General features: G+C 38.4%; 2 protein-coding genes across 7 annotated transcripts; one reads left to right on the forward strand and one right to left on the reverse strand.

Moving 5' to 3' along the window:
- Positions 1–284: 284 nt before the first annotated feature.
- On the forward strand, positions 285–4,318 carry si:ch73-206d17.1 (tyrosine-protein kinase STYK1). 2 transcript variants are annotated; one of them, XM_044212752.1, is made up of 10 exons: positions 285–437; positions 531–656; positions 762–905; positions 1,031–1,231; positions 1,465–1,652; positions 1,747–1,827; positions 2,039–2,256; positions 2,385–2,425; positions 2,621–2,717; positions 3,241–4,318. In XM_044212752.1, the coding sequence occupies exons 2-10, from the start codon at positions 605–607 to the stop codon at positions 3,410–3,412; spliced, it is 1,194 nt and encodes a 397-aa protein (XP_044068687.1). In that variant the 5' UTR covers positions 285–437; positions 531–604; the 3' UTR covers positions 3,413–4,318. The 2 variants fall into 2 exon arrangements, with proteins under 2 accessions (XP_044068687.1, XP_044068688.1); XM_044212753.1 differs by having other exon boundaries at positions 1,465–1,646.
- Positions 3,575–15,497, reverse strand: tmem269 (transmembrane protein 269). 5 transcript variants are annotated; one of them, XM_044212759.1, is made up of 8 exons: positions 14,360–14,609; positions 13,534–13,585; positions 12,527–12,576; positions 10,920–11,067; positions 10,009–10,106; positions 8,713–8,856; positions 8,394–8,594; positions 3,575–7,279 (listed from the first exon to the last, which is right to left on the reverse strand). In XM_044212759.1, the coding sequence occupies exons 4-8, from the start codon at positions 10,958–10,960 to the stop codon at positions 7,170–7,172; spliced, it is 594 nt and encodes a 197-aa protein (XP_044068694.1). In that variant the 5' UTR covers positions 10,961–11,067; positions 12,527–12,576; positions 13,534–13,585; positions 14,360–14,609; the 3' UTR covers positions 3,575–7,169. The 5 variants fall into 5 exon arrangements, with proteins under 5 accessions (XP_044068694.1, XP_044068695.1, XP_044068692.1 ...); XM_044212760.1 differs by having other exon boundaries at positions 14,555–14,579; XM_044212757.1 differs by lacking the exons at positions 12,527–12,576; positions 14,360–14,609 and adding an exon at positions 15,398–15,497.
- Positions 15,498–15,799: the final 302 nt, after the last annotated feature.

The raw sequence follows: 15,799 nt of genomic DNA on the forward strand, positions 1-15,799 counted from the left end.
TTATTGGTTTTAACTATTTTGATTTGTTTTTACTTTGTTCTGTTTTTTTCTAGTAGATGGTTTGCTATTCTCTTCATTACCTGATGAGCCAGAGCCACATTTCCTATATGGGACCTAAAGAACAAACTGAACACTTTTGTATGCATATTAATCCCAGTTTAATCAGTTAACTGTTAAGGCAGCAGTAGGTGTGAGCATGACACCTGTTAATGTTATCATTTCTGGTGATTTGTTAATGATTAACATTTAGTCAGCTTTCTAACTCGCCTCTTCGGTCAGTGCCCTCGCAGGCAGACAGATAAAGCTGAGCCCATTTTGTAAAAGCAGCTGATAGCAGCCTTGTTATTGTGATTTTTCAACTTCTCTGCTGCTGTTAATTTGTGTATTATAAGGTTGGAAATATGTGTTCACTCGAACATTGTGGCATCAGGTGTCAGGTAGGAAAACTTCAAAGTAATATGTAGCAATTAGACTTCATGCCTTGCTTCATTTTTCTATTTTCAGTTACTTCATAGTTTTTCTCTACACAGGGATAAACCTTTCTGGTGGTGACTTTTGAATTTCATGAGTTGATATGATCTGCCATTTCTCTCATATGTGAGAAATGCCGGCGGCTCCTTATGGATGTAGTAACGATACCTCGCTCCCCATGTGCTGTAAGGTGTACACATGGCACTTATTGCATTGCAATTGTATGTTAGTGCATGCTCCTGTTTGGTTTTCTTATTCTGAACCTGTTTCTTCTTTCACTTCTTGTTTAGATGAGGAGTCATCAGGTCCACTTGCTGAAATCATCATCCCATGTCTGTTGGCTCTGAGCACAGTTTTAGTGGTGGCTCTGATTTTCTACAGTCTCCACAGAAACAAGCAAAGAGGACAGAGCACCTCAGCTCATGTTCCAAATGGTATGAATTACAATAACTGTATATCCTCTATCTACATTCTTTCATTAGTGCCTGAGAGCAATGACAGGTGCTAATTTATCTCTGGCTCACAATAAACCTGTATCTACTGTTGTGTTTTTTAACAGGCCAGCAGAGTGTATCCCTGACTGCAGCTTCTGTAAGCACTCCAAAGGTCCAGGCTGCTTTGTATCCCTGGGAAATCCCTGAAGAGTGTGTTCTTGAGGGGCTAGAGTTTTGGCAGACAGGTCGCCATGGCCCAGTTTGTAAAGGTCTGCTGAAGAAGAGAGACGGAGCCTCCTCTGCTGTGGTGGTTAAGTCCCTCCGAGGTACAGCATGAATCTGTCATAAAGCCACGATTATAAGAGCCTTTTGTGTGGAATAACAGTAAAAGTATGCGAAGAGATCATTGGTGTTTTCAGATGGAGAGGGGCAAGATGGGTATTAAGATGCAGTATATTGTAATTATAATTTAAAAAAACAGACAATAAGGTTGCTCACTTTCTCTGTTTGTTATTACTCGACTCCTCTAACCCTCTTTTATTAATTTAACACCATATAGATGGCCCCAACCAGCCTGAAGCGAAGGAGTTTGTGGAGTGGGTCCTCTTCCATGCCACAGTGTGTAAACATGAGAATGTGGTGCGGATGTTGTACTGTCAGACCAAGCGTCTGCCCATGTATCTGGTCTTAGATGCCTACAACCCAGGGAACCTCCTTCACTTCCTCTGGACACTTAGAAATGTAACGGTGGGATACACAGCTTTGGTTTAAACTGGAACTTATAAGATACATGCAATCTCCAATTCCTAAAATTAATGACATGTAATTTTTCCTGTACAAGAATTCAAACACAGCGGATCCATTGCTGAACTTCTCTGAGAGGTCAGTGTTTGTGGTGGCAAAGCAGGTTGCAGCTGGCCTGGTGAGTCACTTTTTTTATACCAATTATTCCCAACAAACAACTAGACTAAAATGAGCTCAATTTAGATGCCATGCTCTACTGCAGATGTGATTCTGTAACACAGCAGGTTATGAACTCATGTACTCTGGAAAAAGTGTTGTTTCTCTTGAATTTTGAATGAATATTTCAACCAAAGATTGATATGTTTGGCTATAATTGGCTCATCCCTCAGGATTACCTTATGTCAGAGCACAGGCTGGTGCATGGTGATGTTGCTGCCAGGAACATCTTAATTGGCCCAGGCCTCTCAGCCCGGGTGTCTGGGCTGGGCGTGGCATTTGAAGGACACAGAATGGATTCAGCAACTAGGCAGAGGGCCGCAGAGGTGCCTCTCAAATGGCAGGCTCCAGAGAGGATTATGATGCAGCTCAGTATCGACAGGAGCGACGTGTAAGGGCAGAATCATGGCTGAGAAAACAAAACACACACAAGTAGAATGTGTTGTTTGCTATTGCAAGACTGTTACAGAAAAATATTTTAATATAACTCAAAATGTGTTAACATTTTCTTCTCCCTAGGTGGTCATTTGGAATCTTACTGTATGAACTGATTACCTTAGGTAAGGCTGCATGTTCTGTTATCTGTAAGCAAATTCTTTAAAACATCAGTATTCATTCCTTTTCAGATTAGCTTTAAATGTCCTAATTTCTGCAATCTGTAGTACTGGATCATGTCACACCATCATCAGCATCGCATGTTACCATTAAAGTCACATTTTTTTTATTCAGGAATTCTATGTTTGTTTTTATCTCAGGCTCTCCTCCATACCCTGAGCTGGAGCCTCCGTCTGTGCTTCCAAAGCTACAGGGGTCTTATCGAATGAAGAGACCGGAGAATTGTGGAGGGCCTTTGTAAGTAAACTTGTAAGAAATAGACCCATATAACATGGAGTAATATTCTGTCACTTGTAGTGTTAGCAATTCATTAAAGTTGCATTTCCATTCAAATACTCTTCTTGAGCTATTACAGCCAAAAGTCACTGCATATGGATAGTTAAAGAAAAAGACATTTTGGGAAATACAAAGATTGCAAAGATTTAGATGAGAAGATCGGTACCTCTCTGCTGCCTGAATGTTAAATATGAAGCTACAGCCAGCAGCCGGTTAACTTAGTTTAACACAAAGACTGTAAGTAGAGGGAACAGCTAGTCTGTCTCTGTCCAAACGTAAAATAAAATCTGCCTAATAGCACCTCTAAAGCTCACTAATTACCTGTGAACAGACTCAGGCTAGCTGTTTCCCCCTGCTTTCAGTCTTTGTGCTAAGCTAACCGGCTACAGACATGAGACTTTCGCCAAGAACAAGGGTATTTCCCAAAATGCCAAACTATTCCTTTAACACAGATGTGTTTTAAATTCCTTTTGTATGCTTTTAGGTATGATCTGATGAAGTACTGTTGGATGTGGAGTTTCAAAGACCGACCTGCATTCTCGGCCATCATAAAGCTGTTGGAGCCCTCACTGCATCTAGCGGCTACTAAAGCCATTTGTGTTCCTGAGGTCATAGACATATTTGAGTATAACAGAAAGGCAGGACTGCTCTCATAGGCTCACGTGCTACTAACACTCAGTAACAGGAAATGATCAACATATAAAGTGCCAATGTCTAATATTTAATTGGTAACTCTCATACAAGTGAAAAATAAATATGTACCTTAACAGTTTTACAGTCAAACATTGACAATATGAATTAAGGACACTGAAAGCAAGTCATTTTACTATTACCTCTTTATTGTCAAAAATGTACAGACTCAGAAGCAAAGATCATATTATTCATTAAGATCTTTCTTCTTTTTTATCATTGGGCAAAACACAGTTGTTGTATCTATAATGCTCTTGGCATGCATACATTACTGTGACTTTACAATTTGAAAACCAAAACACCCACACCGGAAAGCTGAATGCATTACTGAATGTGCTAGATTTGCGTTCAGTCTGTGTATGCACTTTACACTGTCGATTTTCTTCACAACATTGGTTGTAATAAACCATGTCAAGAACCACAGTGGGTCTGAATCACTATCAGAACCAGAAGACATGACCATTTGTATTCATTTTCTTGATTTATGAAATTCTGGTCAGTTTTCCCTCAGAAAGCTCTGTCGGGGAGACTCATTTAGATAACTCATAAATTGCTCTGACACCTCTGATTACAAGCTCAAAGGACAGAAGTTTTCAGAAGGCATAGAGCAAGTCCAAATTTAAATATGGGTCGTCAGTAACCTTTAGGGCTGAGAACAGATAGAGCCTGTTACTCTGTGCTATTTGCTTCATCATATTCTGAACAAAGTCTTATAAAACTATAATCTCCCCATTTGTCACTTCCTATGCAGAGAGGCACAAATACACATTGTGAAACACGATGAGCGATGCCGGAAAGGTGACCTTAAAAAAGGACTGGTCTACAAAACTGTGATGTCCCTCAGACTGAATACTGGCCAAGTTAAAGAGTAACAACACACGTATCCTCTCCTTCCTTGACCTCTAAGTTTCAGCGGTCTGGTGCATTTGTGAGCACAGCCAACGTCGACTGTAGTGCAGTATGTTTCAACATTTTTAAATATGGAGGCAGAACTTGCAGCCAGGTGAATTATTTCCCCACTAGATGTCAGCAAAAGCAGGATTTGCAGCCAGTGTGTTGTTGCTCTTCAAGAGTAAATTCACACTGAATCACAGGAGGCAGAAAACTGCTGCTGCAGTGCTATTGATGTGTTCTAACAGCCACTCATGTTGCATTTCTGACTCCACCTCCATCACTGATGTCACTGCAGGTGGTTTGACAAGTGATGGAAAACACCTGCAGTGACATCACTGATTCAGCTGTGGTCAGAGGCCTATGAGATGTGATGGTGATCCAGTGTGGATTTACTGTTTAAACTGCAATTCCTCTTAAAACAGAGGCAAACACATCCAATGGCCCAATAAAATCACACATAAAGAAATATGTAAATCAAACACATTGTTTCTTGGACAGAGTGACAACTTGATAAAAAGCTAAGTCTAACTAAAAATAAGTCCCGAATTCACAGAAGCCGGGGTTGGGGTCAGTTGACTTTCAATTCAACTTATTTAAAACATACACTCAAACAGCAAAGCAAATAATAGGAATGACTGCACCATCATGTTCGAAAGTTTCTTACTCTAAGTGACTGGATTTGAATCCCCTACAAAATGGAAAAAGTGTATTTTTAGGAAACCCACATTCTGACCTGAATGCTATGAAAATGAAGTGACCCCAACCCTGATACAAACATTAACAGTCAGTTAACACAAGACTGGTCATTAGTGTTGCACAAATTCCTGTTACTGTGTTATAGATAAACCAGAAAGGACATAGATTTTTTTCATCTCGAAAATGCTGAGAAATCATGCTGTAAATTCATAGATTAAAGGCCATACCTACATATTGTAGTTACTCATTAAGATAAACTCAACACTGAAGACATCATAATAATAGTTATGATGCCCTGTGTGATTACAAAATTAAGCATTTTAAAACCCAAATTAGAGGCAACAAAATATTTGAAATCCAGGTCATTATTTCATTTGAAATCATTGGTTTATATTATTCCTGTGAGAAAATGATGAGCCCTGCTGTCACGTGTTCACAACACTGATGAAAGTAGGGAGATAAACACAGGAGATAAACCTGATGAAAATTCAGTTTTTAGAACAAGCCACCCAACCCCTGGCTTCAGTGAAAATGCAACGAAGACATAAGACAGCATGAAGGTTCATCCTTACCAGTAAATGTAATAAAATGTGCACACAACTTGATTGAAAATATTATAAAACCCAATAATGTAATAAAATGTCCTGACTGATATTGTAATAAAAAATGTTCTTCTTTACTCAATGTAGCATATTCATAGAATTAAATCTGTTCCTGTCTCTACCACATAATATTATGGTATAGGCTATTGCAACGCTGCACCGGTAGGTGGCATAACTGAACGAATTGCAACAGCCCATTCCGCAATTATTAATCAATTATTTATACAATTACTTTTTAAAATCAGCCTTGTCTTGACAGGCGCTCAGCAGTTGCTTTATTTTCCTGTGCTTGTCAAAACAATTAGGGTGTGCGCTCACAGAAATTTGACAGTACCATCCTCAACAGAGTGATGCTAACTTTGCTTTATCAGGAAATAAATCACCAGGGGTGTAAAAAGTACTCAGAAATTATACTTAAGTTAAAAGCAGTGGTTCTCAAACTTTTTTGGTCAGGCCCCCCATTAAAAACTATGCACCCATGAGGGTGCACTTCAGTAAAAGTTAAAAAGTTTTTACTTTTAAAATGTACCTGAGTATTAAGGTCAACTTTTCAAACTCAAATTCGATTTGAAACCCTTTTTTGAACGCAGAAATATCATCGATCAGACGAGGCAAACGAGACACTTCATTCGATAAGAATCACTGTTGATTCAGATAAAAGAACATTTCATGGAGATTGAATCAACTGTTTTGCCTTCATCGCTTGTTTATGTAATGTCATCCTCTGATGGTGTCTAATCTAAGATCCACTCTGGTGTGGATGATCCTTGCACAACGAACGATCAGCATGGGTATGGGCGGATTAATTTCCCATTGATAGGGATTTTAGTTTAATGCATCTTTGCCCGATAACAACATACCACTTGCCATCCGTTGTAAATTTAAAATTCTACATAAAGCCTAGAGTTTACATTTCCAAACATGAAATCAGCGTCAATGTTAGTGTTTTCAGTAGGCTAACATGACACTAACAGTATTATAAATTTTGTATACTTGCACACTTTAAATTTCTGAGGAAAATTTTTTTTCTTAAAAAAAAAAAAAAAAAAAAATAAATAAAAAATCACTTTTTTTTTTTTACATTATTCATCAAAATGATTATGTCATCAGTTTTGGAAAAATATTACCCACCTGAAAGGTATTAACATTATCGGTAAAAATGTTACTGTAATTAAAATATCAGTCAGTACATTTGTTTACATTATTGGTCAAGTTATTACATTATTGGGTTTTATTACATTTTCGATCAAGTTAGGAGCAAATGTTGTAAAATTTTCAGGCGTTATTACATTTTCAGGAAATAATTACATCATTGGGTGCTACATGCCCTTCTCATACCTCACTCTAACTCTCTTAAATCTGAGTTCTGTTTTAGATGTGTCACACCAAAATAAAGGTTAACTAGAGCAAGTGATCGTCTGTGGTGCATGAGCATGTTCAGCTTGGATCCTCCATGGCAGGAAGCCTCAGTTCACCCGGATGGGCCAGAGGTTAACCTATTTGGGAGTTTTGGAAAAAGCCAGAACCCCTTTTACACTTTACTGCTCCAAAGAGATGTTGGGAACAAAATGTAGGAGACAGACCACAGCAGGTAGTACACACATGCAGGGGGGAATGAAGAGCAGAACACCATGATGACTCCTGGAAATAAAAAAAATAAAAAAATAAAAAATAGAAGTTGAGTAAAAAAAAATTTCATTTGAAAAATTACATTTGAAAAACTCAACAGCAGCATGTATTGCCAGAAAAAATGTCCCAATTACTTATGACATTCCCTCGCTGTGTACAGTTTTCATTTTAACTACATACCAAACAAGAGTCTACAGCCACACTAGCAGCTGTACAGCAGTGCTTTGAGCTAAATGCTAACGTCAGCATAGTAACATATTGACAATGATAATGCTAACATGCTAATGTTTAACAGGTATAATGTTTACCATATTCACTGTCTTAGTTTAGTGTGTCAGCATGCTAACATTTTCTAATTAGCACTAAACACAAAGTACAGCTGAGGCTGATTAGTTTTTCAATAAATAAAGGTTACGTTTTTCATAAACGTAACCTGAAGTAGGCTCTACATAAGAAGTTATTAGGAAAAGTCAGGGGATCACCAAATCATAATATATCGTTTGGGAATCACGTACAAAATTTTGTCCCAATCCATCGAGTACTGTAGATGCAAAAGTCAGGGGATCACCAGATTCATGAGGATTCATCCTCTAGGCACCATGAATGTCTGTGCAAAATGTGATGGCAATCCACCCAATAGTTGTTGATATATTTCAGTCTGGACCAAAGCGGTAGACCAACCGCCGGACAGACCGCCTGGCGAAATGATCACATTGCCATCCCTACAGCCAAGCAACTAGCATGGCAAAAAATTATCCACCTGAAAACCGTTTACAGCGACTTCTTTAGATTATTCTGAGTAAATGGGACATTGTTTCTAGAAAAACACATTGCTGTTGAGTTGTTCAAATTTCATTTCACGCTGCTTTAAGCAGCACAAATTATATTCCATTCTCCTCTATTGTACTGGGTGGCAGAAACGGATATGTCAAAACCTCGGCGCATAAATCAAACTATCTACATAGCTAGATACCACTACCACATGCAGATGCTAGATGTTGTACCTGGAATCTAATTTGAAAATGCATTTCTAATATGAATTAACTCTGGCAGTCACTAATCTTGGCAGCTATGCTCTTGTCCAAAAGAGATGTGAATCAGACTAGATTTTTAAAAATGGCTTTACCTCCAGCGTAGACTACTTTCTTCCAGGCCTGGGACTCCAGCACTCTGTCATGGGGGTAGAAGTTCTGACTGATCATAAAGAGGATCATAGCCATTGCAATGACCCGCAGCAAGGCCATGTTTCCCCCAGACAGCAGAGAGGCACTGGCCAGAATGGCTGACGAGTAGATGCAGGGCAAGCCGCGGTACATGAATGGGATCCCTGAGGACCAAACAACAATAAATCTCCTGTAAGTCCTTTAAATAATAAAAGGAGTAAGTGAAATGACAGACTCAAATGAAAACAGCAGCATACAACAACACTACATTTTGGAACTTACCGCTTGAGAAGAAACAGAGGCGGACAAATACAGATAGGACATAACACATGCAGAGGATGTTGTCCACCGGGTCAGATGTCCATAGAAGCAACGACGTGGCAATCCCAAAGGTCGTGAAGTCAGCAAAATCATCTAGCTTGGCACCTTAACATGAAAAAAGAAAAATGTGAATACTAAATATGGCTGTGAAAGTTCACAAGGAGATATGACTTGTATTGGTGTTGCTGACAGACACTACCCATACTAAAAATATTCAGAATAATCTACTTTAGAAAGGCTACTAGTGAGCGCCAACTGTCCTATTATTACACTTCTTTCAATCCAACAGTGCGTTAGTCATGAGTTTACATTCTATCAAAGCCAGTATAGGTATGTTATCATCTCTCCAGTATGGTCACTGCCAATGTTACTGACACATGACAGTGGGATGTGGACGTGCTAAAATCTCCAAGTGGAAATTTCAGTGTCAGCCCAACAGGTGGCCATTCTAAAAACAACATTCTCCACTGCCTTGTGTCTCGATCCCTCAGGAGCACCGAGCATGTTTTCAGCAGATGACGAGGTGATTCAGGCCACGGCTCAAATGAACGAGGTGGAATTCCACAGCCCAGGGTCAACAATTTTAGCAATTTCAGATATGCAGAACCCAAAGCAACGGGATAAAATAGACAATTGGAGCGTGATCCCATGGAATTAGGCTGCTTAATCAGAAAGTGATTGTTCATTTGACAAAAAACGTAGGGGGCACAACAACATCCACCTGCATAGTCATGCAGAAAAACCCTGTCGAGACACAAAGCCCAATGAAATGTGCAGCCAATGATGTATTGTGATGCACCTGGGAGCTATTTTGGGCTTCGGAGAAAATGGGAACTTTCGCACTGGAAGCAAAGCTAAAACAGCTATTTGTGCTTCTTGATTTACTACATATGGTGCTTTGATCTTTTGAAAACAAGCCACAGTGGTAAATTTTATATGCTGTGTATTTGCATTTGGTGCCTGTTATTTGGGGGGGGGGTAATGCCATTCACACTCAAGTCCTTAGGAAAGAAAAGAAAAGAAAAAAAAGACTGATTTGATGAAGCTCAAATTACATTACATAAAATATGTATGATTCTTCTCTTGCAAACTTTGTAAGACTAACCAGTATTTCAGTGGCAGAGTTTCCTTTTACTGGTTGCCTTTGTTTATGACTTTGTCCGGCCAAATTAGAAAGTCCAGACAAAGGACTGTGCAGTAAGCCCTGCCAACACCCCAGCTGAAGTTTATCTTTGGTAAGAGCTATTGACCACTTACCCAGTGCAGAGCAGGCATCAAGTCGCCTGGCAACTGCTCCATCTGCCAAATCCAGCAGGTAGCCAATCAGAACCAGCCAACATGCAGCATGATGGTGCCTGAACAAAACAAGTGAGTGTTAGCTTTAGCTATTTGATGACAGTAACCCATTTCAAAAGGGTGAAATATTTGCAGGTACTCACAAAAGCGCAAAAGGGCTGAAACTAGTGCTGGTTAGAATTCTACAATGTTACAAATAAAGTTCAATTATTGTCTTTCTCCTATAGAGAATTATCATATTTAGGTCGGCTTTTTCTTATCTGCACTTACCTGTGCCTCTTTACACTAAGCTTAGTACAGCTCATCTGGTAAGGACAGAAATCTCTATTATAAATAAATAAATAAATAGATAAATAAGCATTACTTACTGTACGGTGGCCTTGAGGGGCAAAATACAAGAACACTGGATTAAAAAAAAAAAAAAAAAACATTAACAAAACAAAAATATGTTTTTCTGATTTGAAATGTGTTTTCTGTTTTTTGTTCATTTGTTTTCTCTAATGTTATGAATGTTTTTTTGTGAAATATTTTTTGGTGTTTTCTAAATTTGTTAATGTGTTTTGAGACACATTGCTATGTTTTCTGTTTTGTTAATATTTTTTTCTGAAATGTGTTTTGTGAAATGTTGCATTTTTTTTGCGTCCAATGTTGTGTTTCGCCCCTCAGTGTCACCGTAATTACTAAAATTTTATTTTGAAAACCCTCACCAAATCTTAAATTTTCATTAAAATCATTGTTTGGGGTTTTTGTTTGTTTGTTTGTTTTTTACTGAAAAAAAGAAATTACGACCAAGCAATAGATTTTGTCCATCCTGCCGCTGAGCCCGACTAATGTTTTAGATTGTATTATCCAATAACGGGATGTTCACTCACCCATTAAGACTGCTGAGAATGGAGGCCATGCCCATGACCATGTTGGCAACTGATAGCGCATTAGCAGCATTTTTACGTGCAAACTCCTTGATCTGGAGTCCTGTGGCGTGATCACTCAGAAAGATCTTGTTGGTACACTGGAAGAGACCTGAGACCACACAACAGCAGCAGTTAGTAGTTGTCTGTGTTAGGTCAATAACCTCTGCTGGAGGCTTAAGAAGCTAAAGCTAAAAGCTAAATCCCTACCATGATCGGGCGAGCATACCGGCTGACCTTCTGATGAATATGTCTGAATGGGAATAGCTTACTAATTATATCCCAGTTTGAGTCAATCCTCAGTTGGAGTGAGAGAAAAAAAATGTGAAAAAATTCTGAAAGTAATCTTAATGCTTTACCAGTCATAACTGAAAAAAAAAAAAAAATTTTTTTTTATACCTTCTAGTGGGAATCCATATTGCCGGATATTGTAGCATAGGTTTGCATATGTATCTTTTTTTAAAACTGTATTTAAAGCAAAATATTACTTTAAAATTGATTCCCCTGTTTTATGTAAAAGAAGCATCACTTACCAAGACGTATGTTTATTGGACGGAGGCCGACCTTACGATACATTCATCCATTTTCAGATCACTAAAATGCATTTGTTACTGTACATTCATTCAATCAGCTTGCGCAGCCTACAGCATGCAAAATAGTGCCTCATTATCTACTCATTACATTATCAGTTATATCTATGCAATAAACATTATACATATTTTAACTGTTACAAAAAAAATGGCCACAATGACATGCAGTAAACTTTAATATCAATAGATAATATTTGAAAAGTAAATGTCAAAAAGGATACAAGGTCTGAACAGGATGCATGTGAAGTGTTAGCACTCAATTGTGATCTCATCAGGGGTGAAATACATACAAATACTGGCGTGGGGAACAAGCTATGAACATTTAGGGGACTACCACATACACCATCGGCTATAGTGAGTGTGAGTTGGACCTACTGCATTGACACATACCAGACGTGAGATCAATTAGCCTGTTAACTCTGATCAAACGTGGTGACCTGAGACAAGGACGTGGCAGCAGCACTCACATAGCTAACTGTTTAAATCTATTAATACCACTGCAGCCTAGGCTTTAATGGAGATTGTGGCATAAAAATAAATCTACAACCTCTCCTGGTGTCTTTGTTAATATTCAAATACTAAACTGCATGGGGTTATATCGCCAACAGTAATAGTTTTATTAGGGCATATGTTTGATTAAAATGTAATTCTTAAAACTTGTAACATTAACTTGATATGTTTAGTTGTTTTGAAGACAACATTTGCAGTATGAACAGTAAAATCTACATCTTAGTCAGCAAGATGGAATGACTGCTGACAGTGCCTTGCTCCAGCCAAACACTGCCTCTGCCCCCACTAAGCTGTGATGGTTTTTAATGAAGTCAAACAAAGAAATCTTTGTTTTCTGTCGGCCTCCTGTTTTGTGAGTTTATTACTTTCTCTCAAGTCATAGTACTATCCAAGACAGTATGCACAAATAATGACCTGCAAAATTTAAATATTTTTAAATGTTGCAGTAGCAACCCTTCAAGTGTTTTTCACCCTGAACTTCCTGTGATTCCAAAGCCAGGCGAGTTCAAGAGACTCTTCATCTGAAAGAAAACAGCGTATGAGACACAGCAAAAAGCCAACAATAACTTACAATTTAACTTGACAGCATGCTTTTTTTATTTCTTATTTTGGACTTTAACACATGTTACAACCTGATATTTGAATTATTATTATCTGAAAACTTTTCATGGGTAAACACAGCACATCAGTTAATGCAGACAACATTCTGCATTTTTCTGAAAATCATGTAATTGCCAAGTTTGCTAAATGAATAATCAGGTCTATTCACTTTTGTCACAGTAAATACCATTAGAGAGCCACACCTGCAGCTCCACGTGCATAAAAGTCTGTGGGCTTGCAGATCTTACGGTCAAGTTTTTTTTATAATACACTGTCTTGGTCCCTTATAAAAAGAGGATAAAGCCAGAGCCAGACACATTGTCAATTTCAAGCAAGTCTTTATTTCTGGATTGCTGCCTAATGAGTGCAAAGCATGATGGGAAGTCCCTTGTTATGTAATACCCTGCTATGTTACCTGGTAACGACTAAAAGGACTAAACGAAAAACAAGGAAAACAATTCTTAACAGGGATAATCTGAAGTGAATAAAATATAAACTTTTTTTTTTTTCAGTTGGTTACTTTCAAAATCCAGCTGTCTTGCTAGTTTCTCCAACTTTACCTACCTTACCTTTAATATATGTATACTGTTTTAATTAACTATTTCTCTCACATCAAGTGATGGTCTTCATGTGTGCCTGCACATAATTTATAATAAGTGCATATTATAACTGCATTATATGCACTACATGCAATACATCGCATGTGTATTCTGTGGTTAATTTTACTAAATTAATTAGTTATCCCATTATATTCAGTCCAAGCATCTTTAAAACTCCCTGCCTAATTTGACCCATGCAGACCTAGCCTTTAATCTCTGGCACCCATGCCCATGTAGGTGTACAGTAATCCAGATTATGAGATGAGATTGAGAACCTACCAGAGGAGGGAGTCAGGAGGATCATGATTGTCTCTGGCTCACAACACAACAGCTGCAAGACAAAAAAAAAATCAAAGTGCTTTCTTATATATGCATTACACATATGACATTTAAATGTATATACACAAAAGATTTTTAGCATATTAAGTTACATTTTGACTATCTGAAAATGAAAATATAAACTACATCATCATCCCCCAAATCAGTCTTGGCAGCCATATGCCTACACATTTAGCTATACTGTTACCAATTGTAAATCTTGTATCATTAAAAGGAAATTCTTCTCTCAACTGCATCACTTTAAAAAGTTGACTTGTTAGACCGGTCTAACGACCGATCTTTTCTTTATTTGTTGAAAGCTGAAAGCACACAGGTAAAATCTCATACATAAGGAAGCATCATTCAGCCACGGGTGCTCTTTAATGTTTCCCAAATCGTTCTTGATTCTGATTCGTGATTCTGCTTCCGAAACCACCTGCTGGTATACACTTTAAAAGCTGCTCAGCGGGGGCCTTAATGCGCAACGCTATATCCGCAGCAACGGTCCTCATACATTACTGCCCAACACCGGACGGCCGACATCCCTCTGTACAAAAACATCACCAGAGGCGTGGAAATAACAGTCAACTGATCTAGACAGGTGCATATCTGGAGCTGTCTAACATCCCAGCGTTTTTATAAAAAGGCTGGAGAAAGTGGCGTAACTGCGTCACAACCAAGTATTCAGATAAATGCAAAGCAGGCCTATATTTTGTTCTAACACACGCATTCACTATTGAATTGAAGATACATGTCCCAAACATATATAAAGTGCGTCCCATCTTACCTCAAAAGGACCTCAAAATCTAGGTAAATCCAGTGGTGGAGACGTCTAAACGCGCACGTAACGCCGGACCTTATTGTCTCTCTTTTCTTTTTCACGCAGACTGATCTTACTCTTTTAGCCTGTCTTTCTGTTAACTGACTTGTGTTTAAAGTTGCTACAGCGCTGTCAATAGCACACACAGAACAAGCCGTTTACCTGGCAACTTCACAGCAGCTATTTCAGTGCGTCCTTTTTAAGACCAAGGGTAAATCCACTGGAATATTCCACCGGACATGACGCAGTCATTGACGCTATTGTTTTGTTGGGCCATTCTTTGATGGCTATACTCCGTTATAGTGCATGTATAATGTATGCAGACTGAAAGAATTACACAAGTATGGTGGAGTACATATTTTAAGAACCCAGCCTTTATTTTATTTTTTTGAACACAAACAAAAGCTGTTGTGATAAAACAATGCATCATACCCGTCAAGCAATACAGCAAACCCCTATTTTGCTAGAATTAGTTTTCTGATAGGCTACTATTATTATTATAATAAGTACATTTATAGTAAGTACAGTAAGGCAAACGCAGTTGAGCATCTCTGTACGTCCTTGTAAAATAAATACATGATGTTATTAGCCTACAATATTTTTTTAATATTGCTTATTTTGTGTTTTCAAGAGGTTATCATGTCCGAATTATTTGTACATATGCATGAATACTTGCATATGAATACAAATTTACACTCCACTTCTGCACCCATTAATAAGCTGTCTTCAGCAACTACGGAAGATAAATGAGAAAACGCAAGCGAGTGGAATTTGTTCTTGTTATGCTGTTACTGCTCTTTGCCTTACGAACAAACAAACGAATGCACGTCCATGGCGCACGCGTGAAATCTTCACACATCCACATGTTACAAATAGTTGCAAGTCAGACTGTCACGGGGTGTGCAAGAGGCAGCAAGGCAAAGGACCCAAATGCAGGCAAAGCAGGCAGGAAGGAACAGTTCAGTGATTTTGATGTTAAAATTGTATTATAATACATCAACTTACAGCAAAGGCAGCAAGTCCAAACAGAAGCAGCCTAGAATCCACAGGTTACAGCAATGGGGAAGATAAACGGTATAGTCAGGCAGGCACGCAGGTACATATTGGTTCCGGTTCAGGAGGCTGGAACGCAAGCAGGAAGCAACATTGACGATCTGGCAACTGATTGGGGAGAAGGTGCTGGAATAATGATGTTGTATTGCAAAATACAAATTAATTTGACTCGGTTTTGTCTGACATAATTCTAGATTTGCCATTTAGCGTTATACGTGACAACATTTGTGTAAGTGTAAGTTAAAAAGAACATGCTCGGATTTAAAATGGTGAATACAATTTCACTTTATCCTGTTGACTGCCATAGTGTCTGTTTATAACGGCAATGCAGACCTCGAAAATACATGCTAGAAT

Source organism: Siniperca chuatsi, linkage group LG10, assembly GCF_020085105.1.
Source record: "Siniperca chuatsi isolate FFG_IHB_CAS linkage group LG10, ASM2008510v1, whole genome shotgun sequence".
NCBI lineage: Eukaryota > Metazoa > Chordata > Actinopteri > Centrarchiformes > Sinipercidae > Siniperca > Siniperca chuatsi.

Bases quoted from the DNA above. Each gene is read 5' to 3' on its own strand.
- si:ch73-206d17.1 (XM_044212752.1), top strand. From the start codon at position 605: ATGCCGGCGGCTCCTTATGGATGTAGTAACGATACCTCGCTCCCCATG. The intron at 1,828-2,038 runs GTGAGTCACTTT...CTCATCCCTCAG, and splicing joins AGCAGGTTGCAGCTGGCCTG to GATTACCTTATGTCAGAGCA. The intron at 2,718-3,240 runs GTAAGTAAACTT...GTATGCTTTTAG, and splicing joins GAGAATTGTGGAGGGCCTTT to GTATGATCTGATGAAGTACT.
- tmem269 (XM_044212757.1), bottom strand. From the start codon at position 13,558: ATGATCCTCCTGACTCCCTCCTCTG. The intron at 11,068-13,533 runs GTAGGTTCTCAA...GTGTGGTCTCAG, and splicing joins CCTCCTGACTCCCTCCTCTG to GTCTCTTCCAGTGTACCAAC. The intron at 8,857-10,008 runs GTAAGTGGTCAA...TTTCATGTTAAG, and splicing joins TGATGCCTGCTCTGCACTGG to GTGCCAAGCTAGATGATTTT.